We start from the raw sequence: 14,769 nt of genomic DNA, 5'->3' as shown, positions 1-14,769 counted from the left end.
AATGTCCTTGTTTTTGAAAGAAAAACACTTTTTTTTGTCCATTAAAATAACATCAAATTGATCAGAAATACAGTGTAGACGTGTAATTGTAATTGATTCAAACTGTAATTGAAGTGTAATTGATTCAAACTACATAATAGGCTGATACACAGCCAATACAGTAGGTGGCAGCATGCCCCTAGAACAATTGTTAGAAGAACAACAATAACAACTTTTGGCCTCACACTCCAGAACAGTAGGTGGCGCCAAGTGGTTTGTGCTGATTGTACGGAGATTGTGACAGCCTGGTTAAATGGTGTCCCTTGACAAGGCAAGAACAAGATGTATGTCAGGAGAAGTGCAGTATTATCATAAGGAGACTTATACTTGGAAATGGAGGAGGAGTGGAGGGAAAAAGAGTGGCAGAGGAGGTCTGAGAGAGATGGAGGAAGAGGGTGAACTTGAGTCAGTTAAAAATGGTGGGGGGAAAAAAGGAGGTGGTCGGTGTGGTGAAGTTATCGGCGCCCGAGGCGTGCACCGAGAGTCAGGATAAAGATGAGCCTGTGACAGCAGGAGTAAAGTTTTTGGAAAAAGTGGACGCCTGCCTTTTGGCTGATCCATTTGTGGTTTCAGGGTGGGTGAAAACGGAGTTGGGTGCTGTGGAATCGGTGAGGGTAACCAGAAGTGGTCTTGCGGTAATTGTACGTGTTTCTGCTGGTCAGAGGGAGCAGGCGCTCCACGTTAAACGAATGGGGACAAGAGGTGTGAATTGTTTTGCTCTCAAGAAAAGGGTGCCATTGAAAGGAGTGATTACTGGGGTAGCGGTAAAAGCTGACCAACTGAAGGGGAAGATTCCCGGTGTTCGTGATTTTTATTTTATTTTTACCTTTATTTAACTAGGCAAGTCAGTTAAGAACAAATTCTTATTTTCAATGACAGTGGGGTTAACTGCTTGTTCAGGGACAGAATGACAGATTTGGACCTTGTCAGCCCAGAGATTTGACCTAGAAACCTTTCAGTTACTGGCTCAATGCTCTAACCACTAGGCTACCGTGCCACCCCAATAATGGAGCATGGTATTTATTATGATGTACTATTATTTTGTGAGTGTAGTGTGAAATTGTAGAGTATTTGTTGTATTTTTTTTGTATATATATATATATTTATATTTATAGCAAAGTATAAGGGAGTTCAACTCCAGTCTAATGGTAGCGGTAGACCTCATCGGAGAAGAACAGTAGGTGGCAGTGTATGCAGCTAAAGGTTGAATGCGATCCGCCAACCCAATCTCAAAGAAGAAGAACGTATTCGCTAACGCCGCATTTTCGAAATGGCATATCTCGAGTTCAAGTTTGAGGACGAAATAACTAAATACATTCGGGAACAAGAATTGGCAACGTCACTGAAATTCGTAGTATTGGGAAAGGACAAAAGTTTTGGACAAAAGGGTACGTTGTCTTGTCTTTTTTTATTTTATAACTAGTAGCTAACTTTTGCTACTCTCATCTAAAATGATGCTAGCTAAGTTAGCTCGCTAGCATAACAGATTCCATTCCAAGCGCTCGACCAGAGAGCAACTTTGTTAGTTTCCCTACAAGCCTATCATTCTAATAGTAATATATCATATTGTTGACCTTTTTAACAGATGCACAGCCTTTGGCACGGAAAAAACTCAGCTGGGAGAGTAAAAGTATCCCGTTCAACGGTGTTCCGTTTCAAGTTGTTGGCACAAAGACGTATGAATGCCACCAGGGCAAAGACAGACAGACAAAAGCCAAAGAGAGATATGCTGCTGAAAGAGACAAGAAGGAAGTAAGTTCATAGACGGATCACTGTCCTTTACACCACACACTTTATATAACATTTAATTAGAATAATGTTGAAGGACTAACCGTGGAATGTTCCTCAATAAGATGGGACTTTAAAGGGTTGTCCTAACGCTGTAGTCACTAAAGAGGCCATGGCACTTATTGCAAGAGTATGTAGGTGGGGTTAGGGTGGTGAGTTTCCCTGTACACTGTAAAGAGCTTTGGGTGTCTAGAAAAGTGCTATAAAAGTCATTATTATTATTATATTATTATTATATCTTCCGTAGCTTGAAGACCATGCCTTTGTAAAGAGACGGAAACTGGTACAAAATACCAAAAAGGTGGACTGCAAGGCTATAATAAACATCGCCCAAGTTATCCGCTTTCCTGATTTTAAGGTAAACATGAAAACTTATATCAAGGTCTAGGCCTTCTGTTGGTCTGTCTAAAAAATAAAAAAAATGTATCAGAATTGAGCTGGATATGTAAACACAACCTGTGAATCAGCCTAACACCGTACATAGTACCAGTACATATGTAACAAATATCACTTTTTCATGTCTAGATTGAGGAAAGTACAGTGCGCTCTAAAAAGGAGGCCTCCCAAACTCTGAAGGCAGCACTAAGTGAAACACCCAGCTCCGTGAAGGCAGAGGTTGTCTACTGCGTCAGGTTCCCCTCCCTCTCTGAGCACAGCTCACATGCAGTTGATGGCGAGGTAAATATAACTATAGAACCCTTATAATAGAGTGTTGGTTAAGTTACCCCCTTACCCACTGACCCCTTTATGATAAACCCATGTGTTCTTTCTCCAACAGGCAGCTCATGTTAGGGAAGCTGTAGATGCCAGGCTGAGAGAGAAGATTGAGCAGCTGACTCTGTCTGGTGTGAGAAAGATGACTGAAATGAAGTGTCATCTGAACACCTTTGTGGTGGAAGAGCTTTTCCATGGAGAGCAGCCCCCTCCACCTACTCGCAGGCGCTATTACCCCACTGACAGTGACATAAGAAATGTCATGTTTAAGACCAAGCGGGCCACCGGAGACTCCAACATTGACCGTCCATACGAAGGTCCATCTGGAAGAGGAAATAATAGGTCCTCTAGGAAGCTGTTGCGCTTACGGAGGCAATGTGCAGGATATCTTAAAGAGATCACAGAACTCACTTATCATCTCCAAGAGGAACAGTACGTGACTGACCTGTCTTCACAGCTCAGAAGCGTGCTGCTGGATATGAAGGCCCATGTTCCACAGGATAAAGACCTTCCACTGACCTTTTCTCCAAGGAAGAGAAAAGCTGAGATGGACATGGACCTCATTCCAACCAAGAGTGCATCACACCCTTTCATAGATGGGTTAGAACAGCATACAGAGGACATAGTGAGTGTGGATACCTTGTTGGCATTGAGCCTAGGTTAGTAGGGCTGAGTGGAGACCTTGTTGGCATTGAGCCTAGGTTAGTAGGGCTGAGTGGATACCTTGTTGGCATTGAGCCTAAGGTAGTAGGGCTGCGTGGATACCTTTTTGGCATTGAGCCTAGGTTAGTAGGGCTGAGTGGATACCTTGTTGGCATTGAGCCTAGGTTAGTAGGGCTGCATGGATATCTTGTTGGCATTGAGCCTAAGGTAGTAGGGCTGCGTGGATACCTTTTTGGCATTGAGCCTAGGTTAGTAGGGCTGAGTGGATACGTTGTTGGTATTTAGCCTAGGGCTGATAACTGTGTGGGTTCTGCCACCAATTTAGTATATTTTGGGTAGTGTAACTTTTATTTCAACTAATGTTAATATTCTGTTAACACAACTTCATAAAAACATGTTTTCTCATCTCAAGATGTAAAACAAATACATGACTATACTAAGTCATTTAGGAGGCATATAAACACACTGTTCCACTCATCTGCAGCTACTCTGTACTTTATTATGGTCTGTCCTGATGCCTAGTCACTTTACCCTGATCTGGTACTTCCTGTATATGGTTGCACATTTATCTCCTTGATCTGGTACTTCCTGTATATGGTTGCACATTTATCTCCTTGATCTGGTACTTCCTGTATATGGTTGCACATTTATTTCCTTGATCTGGTACTTCCTGTATATAGCTGCACATTGATCTGGTACTGGTAATCCCTGTATATAGCTGCACATTGATCTGGTACTGGTAATCCCTGTATATAGCTGCCCATTGATCTGGTACTGGTAATCCCTGTATATAGCTGCACATTGATCTGGTACTGGTAATCCCTGTATATAGCTGCACATTGATCTGGTACTGGTAATCCCTGTATATAGCTGCACATTGATCTGGTACTGGTATCCCTGTATATAGTTGCACATTTATCTCCTTGATCTGGTACTTCCTGTATATAGCTGCACATTGATCTGGTACTTCCTGTATATAGCTGCACATTGATCTGGTACTGGTACTTCCTGTATATAGCTGCACATTGATCTGGTACTGGTAAACCCTGTATATAGCGTTATTATTGTGTATTCTATTCCTCTTGTTTACAATCCCCATTTTTATTTTATTTTTTTACGTTGAATCGTTGTCAAGGGCTGTAAGCCAGAATTTCACGGTTAAGTCTACACCCGTTATATTCGGCGCATGTGACAAATAAAATTTGTTTTGAAGTGCCCAAATAAAGTAACTGGGTTGACTTTAAAAGTGTTGACGTTTAATCTTGAATCAGACCATTTCTAAATATGCATTAATGACCGTTTATTTGAAGATGTGTACGTTTTACTTGTGGATTTTTGAAAACAAAAATTTTAAATCAAGATGTATCAATTTTGTTTTTATAATGGCATGTAGATATTGGCGTAAACCTATTTTGGGTTAAAACAACTAACTCTTGAGTAAGGGCCAACATGATTAGCTTGCAATCTGATTGAGTGGTTGAGTGCATTGTTTTACAACTAAATATTCCCTTTCCTTGAATAAGCAACCTGGTCTCTGAGCATTTGGTATTATTCTGTACGTAAATCCGAGATGCTCCATTTTAGTATATGTTTCGTATGGTATATATTAATCAGGGGCTGTCCATCACCCATTCCGTATGATATGTTACGAAGTACAATTAATATTCTATTTTACGAATTTGCAGAAAATATGCTATGTTACGAATTCAAGCTAGGTGGGTAATGTTAGCCAGGCTAGGGGAAGGGTTAGCTAACATGCTAAGTAGTTGCAAAGTAGCTAAAATGCTAAAGTTGTCCGTGATGAGATTCAAACTCGCAACCTTTGGCTGTGTGTTATACACCTACCCAGCCCCCTGACTTCAGTAGCTATACCAAAGGTAACATACGGTGCATTCAGACCCCTTCCCTTTTTCCACATTTTGTTACGTTACAGCCTTATTCTAAAATTGATGAACATTTCATTTTTATCAATCTACACACCATCCCCCCTAATGACAAAGCAAAAACAGGTTTTTATACATTTTTGTTAATTTATTGAAAAAATTAAATCTAAAACATACCTTATTTGCATAGGTTTTCAGACCCTTTGTGATGAGCTTTGAAATTGATCTCAGGTGCATCCTGTTTCCATTGATCATCTTTGAGACGTTTCTACAACTTGATTGGAGTGCACCTGTGTTAAATTCAATTGATTGGACATGATTTGGAAAGATGCATACCTGGTCTATATAAGGTCCCACAGTTGACTGTGCATGTCAGAGCAAAAACCAAGCTATGAGGTCGAAGGAATTGTCCGTAGAGCACCGAGACAGGATTGTGTCGAGGCACGGGTCTGAGGAAGGGTACCAAAACATGTCTGAAGCATTGAAGGTCCCCAAGAACAGTGGCCTCCATCATTCTTAAATGGAGAAGTTTGGAACCATCAAGACTCTTCCTAGAGCTGGCCGACCGGCCAAACTGAGCAATCGGGGGAGAACGGCCTTGATCAGGGAGGTGATCAAGAACCTGATGGTCACTCTGACAGAGCTCTAGAGTTCCTCTTTGGAGATGAGAGAACCTTCCGGAATGACAACCATTTCTGCAGCACTCCACCAATCAGGCCTTTATGGTAGAGTGGCCTGATGGAAGCCACTCCTCAGTAAAAGGCACACGTCAGCCCGCTTGGAGTTTGCCAAAAGGCATCTAAAGGACTAAAAGATTGGAAACAAATTCTCTGGTCGGATAACCAAGATTGAACTCTTAAGCCTGAATGCCAAGCATCACGTCTGAAGGAAACATGGCACCATCCCTACTGTGAAGCATAGTGGTGGCAGCATCATGCTGTGGGGATGTTTTTCAATGACAGGGACTGAGAATGTCCTTGAGTCTGAATGTTCTTGAGTGGCCCAGCCAGAACCTGGACTTGAATTAGATCGAACCTCTCTGGAGAGACCTGAAAATAGCTGTGCAGCGATGCTCCCCATCCAACCTGACAGAGCTTGAGCGTATCTGCAGAGATGAATGGGAGAAACTGCCCAAATACAGGTGTGCCAAGATTGTAGCATCATAACCAAGAAGACTGTGATCGCTGCCAAAGGTGCTTCAACAAAGTACTGAGTAAAGGGTTTGAATACTTATGTAAATGTGATATTTCAGTTTTTTTTATTAATACATTTAGCCAACATTTCTAAACCTGTTTTTGTTCTGTCATTATGGGGTTGGGGGGAGTTATCAACTTTAGAATAAGGCTGTAAAGTCAAGGGTTCTGGATACTTTCTGATTGCACTGGATCATACTCATTTGAGTGTCCTGGACTTCCACGTACTATGTTACGTCTAGTCTTTGAGACCAGGCTGGAATAAAATCCGATTACCACTTTTGCATTTAGAACAGGCCACCGTTGGTTTTATTATAGCTAATAAATAACCAAATCAACGAGGTAACAGAAACGTATGGCCTTTCTCTCAATTGGATTTTGCTCAACTCCTTCGTTCTCGCTCTCTTGTCACTTTTTTTTGATAAAGATCATATGTAAACGACGAGAGGGAATTGGGATGAAAAATGTGCTTGTATGAAATTCTCCACTCGCGCATCATCATGCAAATGATGTTTAAAGTGGTGGATTCCGAAATAAATGAGGAAAGTGATTACAACCCAATTAAGTTAGTTGTGCAAGACGTTTTGTATGTAACCAACACGTTTCTTAATCAACGTGGCAGGTTGGGAGAATGAGGTTATCTTAACCTGCTATGTAAACGTACCATCAGTATTGCCTTGTTCCTGTGCTAGTCGGAACTAGTCAACTCTGAAATGGTGACTTGCTAAGTGATGTAGTTGAAGCGGCAGGTAGCCTAGTGGTTAGAGCGTTGGACTAGTAACCGAAAGGTTACTAGTCCAAATCTGTCGTTCTGCCCCTGAACAAGGCAGTTAACCCACTGTTCCAAGGCCGTCATTGAAAATAAGAAATTGTTTCTTAACTGACTTACCTGGTTAAATAATAAAGGTTAAATGAAATGGAATTAAAGATAAAGAATAAATAAATAAATACGCGTGCTGCGTTGAACATGGCAAGTGGTAAGTGTCAGACTTTCCTAGTTCCGACTAGCACGTGAACACGGGATAATGCCACTACATTGGCATGCGTGTCATCACACTCCATCTGATTGGTCGGGTAGATGGGCCTTGCGGTGTGTTAACTAGTGACGACCGTTTCACTGGTACCGTTAAATAATTTTTCATCAGGCTATTTATTGACGACTTTACTGATTGGGATTAAATAATCTGATTCTAGATCTTTAGGTAATAAAGTTACATTTTTTTTTTAGTCCTCTGAATGTGATCACTGGAATACATTCCTATGTCCTACTCTTCTAGCACACCTACCTGTTTTGTTATGAGCCTGTCCATTTTGTTATGAGCCTGTCCATATTGTTATGAGCCTAGTCTAGCCTGTCCATGTTGTTATGGGTCTAGCCTGTCCATTTTGTTATGGGCCTAGTCTAGCCTGTCCATTTTGTTATAGGCCTAGTCTAGCCTGTCCATTTTGTTATGGGCCTAGTCTAGCCTGTCCATTTTGTTATGGGCCTAGTCTAGCCTGTCCATTTTGTTATGGGCCTAGCCTGTCCATTTTGATATGAGCCTAGCCTGTCCATTTTGTTATGGGCCTAGCCTGTCCATTTTTAAAAGCAGCCCAGAATATTTCAGTCACTATCTCAGAGGATGTGGGCCTAGTCTAGCCTGTCCATTTTGGTATGGGCCTAGCCTGTCCATTTTTAAAAGCAGCCCAGAATATTTCAGTCACTATCTCAGAGGATGTGGGCCTAGTCTAGCCTGTCCATTTTTAAAAGCAGCCCATAATATTCCAGTCACTATCTCAGAGGATGTGGGCCAGAAAATAGAGGTTGTGGTTATGCAATGATCTTTGCCTATCCATGTGTTGTCAATGACATACGAGGAGACTGCATGCCTAAACATATTGCAGAAACTGTTAGGGGACCGTGAGGAGACTGCATGCCTAAACATATTGTTGAAACTGTTAGGGGACAGTGAGGAGACTGCATGCCTAAACATATTGTTGAAACTGTTAGGGGACAGTGAGGAGACTGCATGCCTAAACATATTGTTGAAACTGTTAGGGGACAGTGAGGAGACTGCATTCCTAAACATATTGCAGAAACTGTTAGGGGACAGTGAGGAGACTGCATGCCTAAACATATTGTTGAAACTGTTAGGGGACAGTGAGGAGACTGCATTCCTAAACATATTGCAGAAACTGTTAGGGGACAGTGAGGAGACTGCATGCCTAAACATATTGTTGAAACTGTTAGGGGACAGTGAGGAGACTGCATTCCTAAACATATTGCAGAAACTGTTAGGGGACAGTGAGGAGACTGCATGCCTAAACATATTGTTGAAACTGTTAGGGGACAGTGAGGAGACTGCATTCCTAAACATATTGCAGAAACTGTTAGGGGACAGTGAGGAGACTGCATGCCTAAACATATTGTTGAAACTGTTAGGGGACAGTGAGGAGACTGCATTCCTAAACATATTGCAGAAACTGTTAGGGGACAGTGAGGAGACTGCATTCCTAAACATATTGCAGAAACTGTTAGGGGACAGTGAGGAGACTGCATTCCTAAACATATTGTTGAAACTGTTAGGGGACAGTGAGGAGACTGCATGCCTAAACATATTGTTGAAACTGTTAGGGGACAGTGAGGAGACTGCATGCCTAAACATATTGCAGAAACTGTTAGGGGACAGTGAGGAGACTGCATGCCTAAACCTATTGCAGAAACTGTTAGGGGACAGTGAGGAGACTGCATGCCTAAACCTATTGCAGAAACTGTTAGGGGACAGTGAGGAGACTGCATTCCTAAACATATTGTTGAAACTGTTAGGGGACAGTGAGGAGACTGCATTCCTAAACCTATTGCAGAAACTGTTAGGGGACAGTGAGGAGACTGCATGCCTAAACCTATTGCAGAAACTGTTAGGGGACAGTGAGGAGACTGCATGCCTAAACATATTGCAGAAACTGTTAGGGGACAGTGAGGAGACTGCATTCCTAAACATATTGTTGAAACTGTTAGGGGACAGTGAGGAGACTGCATGCCTAAACATATTGCAGAAACTGTTAGGGGACAGTGAGGAGACTGCACACCTAAACATATCCCAATAAAATGTTTTTGCTGACAGTGAGGAGACTGCATTCCTAAACATATTGCAGAAACTGTTAGGGGACAGTGAGTAGACTGCATGCCTAAACATATTGTTGAAACTGTTTGGGGACAGTGAGGAGACTGCATTCCTAAACATATTGCAGAAACTGTTAGGGGACAGTGAGGAGACTGCACACCTAAACATATCCCAATAAAATGTTTTTGCTGACAGTGAGGAGACTGCATGCCTAAACATATCCCAATAAAATGTTTTTGCTGACAGTGAGGAGACTGCATGCCTAAACATATTGCAGAAACTGTTAGGGGACAGTGAGGAGACTGCATGCCTAAACATATCCCAATAAAATGTTTTTGCTGACAGTGAGGAGACTGCATTCCTAAACATATTGCAGAAACTGTTAGGGGACAGTGAGGAGACTGCATTCCTAAACATATTGCAGAAACTGTTAGGGGACAGTGAGGAGACTGCATTCCTAAACATATTGTTGAAACTGTTAGGGGACAGTGAGGAGACTGCATGCCTAAACATATCCCAATAAAATGTTTTTGCTGACAGTGAGGAGACTGCATGCCTAAACATATCCCAATAAAATGTTTTTGCTGACAGTGAGGAGACTGCATGCCTAAACATATCCCAATAAAATGTTTTTGCTGACAGTGAGGAGACTGCATTCCTAAACATATTGCAGAAACTGTTAGGGGACAGTGAGGAGACTGCATTCCTAAACATATTGCAGAAACTGTTAGGGGACAGTGAGGAGACTGCACACCTAAACATATTGTTGAAACTGTTAGGGGACAGCGAGGAGACTGCATTCCTAAACATATTGCAGAAACTGTTAGGGGACAGTGAGGAGACTGCATTCCTAAACATATTGCAGAAACTGTTAGGGGACAGTGAGGAGACTGCACACCTAAACATATTGCAGAAACTGTTAGGGGACAGTGAGGAGACTGCATGCCTAAACATATTGCAGAAACTGTTAGGGGACAGTGAGGAGACTGCATGCCTAAACATATTGCAGAAACTGTTAGGGGACAGTGAGGAGACTGCATGCCTAAACATATTGCAGAAACTGTTAGGGGACAGTGAGGAGACTGCACGCCTAAACATATCCCAATAAAATGTTTTTGCTGACAGTGAGGAGACTGCATGCCTAAACATATCCCAATAAAATGTTTTTGCTGACAGTGAGGAGACTGCATGCCTAAACATATCCCAATAAAATGTTTTTGCTGACAGTGAGGAGACTGCATTCCTAAACATATTGTTGAAACTGTTAGGGGACAGTGAGGAGACTGCATGCCTAAACCTATTGTTGAAACTGTTTGGGGACAGTGAGGAGACTGCATGCCTAAACATATTGCAGAAACTGTTAGGGGACAGTGAGGAGACTGCATGCCTAAACCTATTGTTGAAACTGTTTGGGGACAGTGAGGAGACTGCATGCCTAAACATATTGCAGAAACTGTTTGGGGACAGTGAGGAGACTGCACGCCTGTTTAGTGGGGGCAGATGTCTCCACCTGTAGCTGAATGGAAGAAACTACAGTTAAAATTGAATGTAGCATTCTGTCAAGATTATGTTTTGACCATTTCAATGAAATAATGAGAACTCTCCAATACCTTTTAACTTTAAAGCCCTTTATTTGGACCCACTGTTAATCTATCCATTTATACAATGGGTGTCTTTCCACAAACCATCATAAGAAAATGTGTCACTCATGTTATGACCAAGGCATTTCCATTATTTTCACGAATCACACACGGTTCATTATTATAGTCAAAACACACAGTTCATCATTATAGTCAAAACACACATGGTTCATCATTTATAGTCAAAACACACTTGCATCATCATTATAGTCAAAACACACACAGTTCATCATTATAGTCAAAACACACACTTGGATCATCATTATAGTCAAAACACACGGTTCATCATTATAGTCAAAACACACATGGTTCATCATTATAGTCAAAACACACGGTTCCTCATTATAGTCAAAACACTTGGATCATCATTATAGTCAAACACACACGGTTCATCATTATAGTCAAAACACACTTGGATCATCATTATAGTCAAAACACACATGGTTCATCATTACAGTCAAAACACACAGGGTTCATCATTACAGTCAAAACACACAGGGTTCATCATTATAGTCAAAACACACATGGATCATCATTATAGTCAAACACACAGGGTTCATCATTATAGTCAAACACACACGGTTCATCATTATAGTCAAACACACACGGTTCATCATTATAGTCAAACACACACAGTTCATCATTATAGTCAAAACACACGGTTCATCATTATAGTCAAAACACACACATGGTTCATTATTATAGTCAAAACACACATGGTTCATCATTATAGTCAAAACACAGTATTGCATTCTCCATGTCGGCAGAGAGTAGACAGTAGGCCTTCTCTAGGGCCCTAGACCACAGAGAGTAGACAGTAGGCCTTCTCTAGGGCCCTGTCCAGAAACATCACAAACAGCCCAGAGGCCTAGACCACAGAGAGTAGACAGTAGGCCCTCTCTAGGGCCCTAGACCACAGAGAGTAGACAGTAGGCCTTCTCCAGGGCCCTGTCCAGAAACATCACAAACAGCCCAGAGGCCTAGACCACAGAGAGTAGACAGTAGGCCTTCTCTAGGGCCCTAGACCACAGAGAGTAGACAGTAGGCCTTCTCCAGGGCCCTGTCCAGAAACATCACAAACAGCCCAGAGGCCTAGACCACAGAGAGTAGACAGTAGGCCTTCTCTAGGGCCCTAGACCACATAGAGTAGACAGTAGGCCTTCTCTAGGGCCCTAGACCACAGAGAGTAGACAGTAGGCCTTCTCTAGGGCCCTGTCCAGAAACAAAACAAACAGCCCAGAGGCCTAGACCACAGAGAGTAGACAGTAGGCCTTCTCTAGGGCCCTAGACCACAGAGAGTAGACAGTAGGCCTTCTCTAGGGCCCTAGACCACAGAGAGTAGACAGTAGGCCTTCTCTAGGGCCCTAGACCACAGAGAGTAGACAGTAGGCCTTCTCTAGGGCCCTAGACCACAGAGAGTAGACAGTAGGCCTTCTCCAGGGCCCTGTCCAGAAACATCACAAACAGCCCAGAGGCCTAGACCACAGAGAGTAGACAGTAGGCCTTCTCTAGGGCCCTAGACCACAGAGAGTAGACAGTAGGCCTTCTCTAGGGCCCTAGACCACAGAGAGTAGACAGTAGGCCTTCTCTAGGGCCCTAGACCACAGAGAGTAGACAGTAGGCCTTCTCTAGGGCCCTGTCCAGAAACAAAACAAACAGCCCAGAGGCCTAGACCACAGAGAGTAGACAGTAGGCCTTCTCTAGGGCCCTAGACCACAGAGAGTAGACAGTAGGCCTTCTCTAGGGCCCTAGACCACATAGAGTAGACAGTAGGCCTTCTCTAGGGCCCTGTCCAGAAACAACACAAACAGCCCAGAGGCCTAGACCACAGAGAGTATACAGTAGGCCTTCTCTAGGGCCCTAGACCACAGAGAGTAGACAGTAGGCCTTCTCTAGGGCCCTGTCCAGAAACAACACAAACAGCCCAGAGGCCTAGACCACAGAGAGTAGACAGTAGGCCTTCTCTAGGGCCCTAGACCACAGAGAGTAGACAGTAGGCCTTCTCTAGGGCCCTAGACCACAGAGAGTAGACAGTAGGCCTTCTCTAGGGCCCTAGACCACAGAGAGTAGACAGTAGGCCTTCTCTAGGGCCCTAGACCACAGAGAGTAGACAGTAGGCCTTCTCTAGGGCCCTGTCCAGAAACAACACAAACAGCCCAGAGGCCTAGACCACAGAGAGTAGACAGTAGGCCTTCTCTAGGGCCCTAGACCACAGAGAGTAGACAGTAGGCCTTCTCTAGGGCCCTAGACCACAGAGAGTAGACAGTAGGCCTTCTCTAGGGCCCTAGACCACAGAGAGTAGACAGTAGGCCTTCTCTAGGGCCCTAGACCACAGAGAGTAGACAGTAGGCCTTCTCTAGGGCCCTAGACCACAGAGAGTAGACAGTAGGCCTTCTCTAGGGCCCTAGACCACAGAGAGTTGACAGTAGGCCTTCTCTAGGGCCCTAGACCACAGAGAGTAGACAGTAGGCCTTCTCTAAGGCCCTGTCCAGAAACAACACAAACAGCCCAGAGGCCTAGACCACAGAGAGTAGACAGTAGGCCTTCTCTAGGGCCCTAGACCACAGAGAGTAGACAGTAGGCCTTCTCTAGGGCCCTGTCCAGAAACATCACAAACAGCCCAGAGGCCTAGACCACAGAGAGTAGACAGTAGGCCTTCTCTAGGGCCCTAGACCACAGAGAGTAGACAGTAGGCCTTCTCTAGGGCCCTAGACCACAGAGAGTAGACAGTAGGCCTTCTCTAGGGCCCTGTCCAGAAACAAAACAAACAGCCCAGAGGCCTAGACCACAGAGAGTAGACAGTAGGCCTTCTCTAGGGCCCTAGACCACAGAGAGTAGACAGTAGGCCTTCTCTAGGGCCCTGTCCAGAAACATCACAAACAGCCCAGAGGCCTAGACCACAGAGAGTAGACAGTAGGCCTTCTCTAGGGCCCTAGACCACAGAGAGTAGACAGTAGGCCTTCTCTAGGGCCCTGTCCAGAAACATCACAAACAGCCCAGAGGCCTAGACCACAGAGAGTAGACAGTAGGCCTTCTCTAGGGCCCTAGACCACAGAGAGTAGACAGTAGGCCTTCTCTAGGGCCCTAGACCACAGAGAGTAGACAGTAGGCCTTCTCTAGGGCCCTAGACCACAGAGAGTAGACAGTAGGCCTTCTCTAGGGCCCTAGACCACAGAGAGTAGACAGTAGGCCTTCTCCAGGGCCCTGTCCAGAAACATCACAAACAGCCCAGAGGCCTAGACCACAGAGAGTAGACAGTAGGCCTTCTCTAGGGCCCTAGACCACAGAGAGTAGACAGTAGGCCTTCTCTAGGGCCCTAGACCACAGAGAGTAGACAGTAGGCCTTCTCTAGGGCCCTAGACCACAGAGAGTAGACAGTAGGCCTTCTCTAGGGCCCTGTCCAGAAACAAAACAAACAGCCCAGAGGCCTAGACCACAGAGAGTAGACAGTAGGCCTTCTCTAGGGCCCTAGACCACAGAGAGTAGACAGTAGGCCTTCTCTAGGGCCCTAGACCACATAGAGTAGACAGTAGGCCTTCTCTAGGGCCCTGTCCAGAAACAACACAAACAGCCCAGAGGCCTAGACCACAGAGAGTATACAGTAGGCCTTCTCTAGGGCCCTAGACCACAGAGAGTAGACAGTAGGCCTTCTCTAGGGCCCTGTCCAGAAACAACACAAACAGCCCAGAGGCCTAGACCACAGAGAGTAGACAGTAGGCCTTCTCTAGGGCCCTAGACCACAGAG

At 44.1% G+C, this 14,769-nt stretch overlaps 1 protein-coding gene across 1 annotated transcript; it reads left to right on the top strand.

Moving 5' to 3' along the window:
* The first annotated feature begins 236 nt into the window (after positions 1–236).
* LOC110538801 (calcium-responsive transcription factor) lies at positions 237–4,730 on the top strand. Its single transcript, XM_021625778.3, has 5 exons — positions 237–1,427; positions 1,625–1,791; positions 2,075–2,185; positions 2,353–2,505; positions 2,606–4,730. The coding sequence occupies exons 1-5, from the start codon at positions 1,310–1,312 to the stop codon at positions 3,203–3,205; spliced, it is 1,149 nt and encodes a 382-aa protein (XP_021481453.3). The 5' UTR covers positions 237–1,309; the 3' UTR covers positions 3,206–4,730.
* The last annotated feature ends 10,039 nt before the right edge of the window (positions 4,731–14,769 follow it).

This window comes from Oncorhynchus mykiss, chromosome 13 (genome assembly GCF_057628025.1).
Source record: "Oncorhynchus mykiss isolate SJ-2025 chromosome 13, ASM5762802v1, whole genome shotgun sequence".
NCBI classification, from domain to species: Eukaryota; Metazoa; Chordata; class Actinopteri; order Salmoniformes; family Salmonidae; genus Oncorhynchus; species Oncorhynchus mykiss.
Note: the sequence above shows the minus strand (reverse complement) of the source record. Positions and strands in the feature narration are given on the sequence as shown.

Bases quoted from the DNA above. Each gene is read 5' to 3' on its own strand.
- LOC110538801 (XM_021625778.3), top strand. From the start codon at position 1,310: ATGGCATATCTCGAGTTCAAGTTTGAGGACGAAATAACTAAATACATT. The intron at 1,792-2,074 runs GTAAGTTCATAG...TATCTTCCGTAG, and splicing joins CTGAAAGAGACAAGAAGGAA to CTTGAAGACCATGCCTTTGT. The intron at 2,506-2,605 runs GTAAATATAACT...TTTCTCCAACAG, and splicing joins CACATGCAGTTGATGGCGAG to GCAGCTCATGTTAGGGAAGC.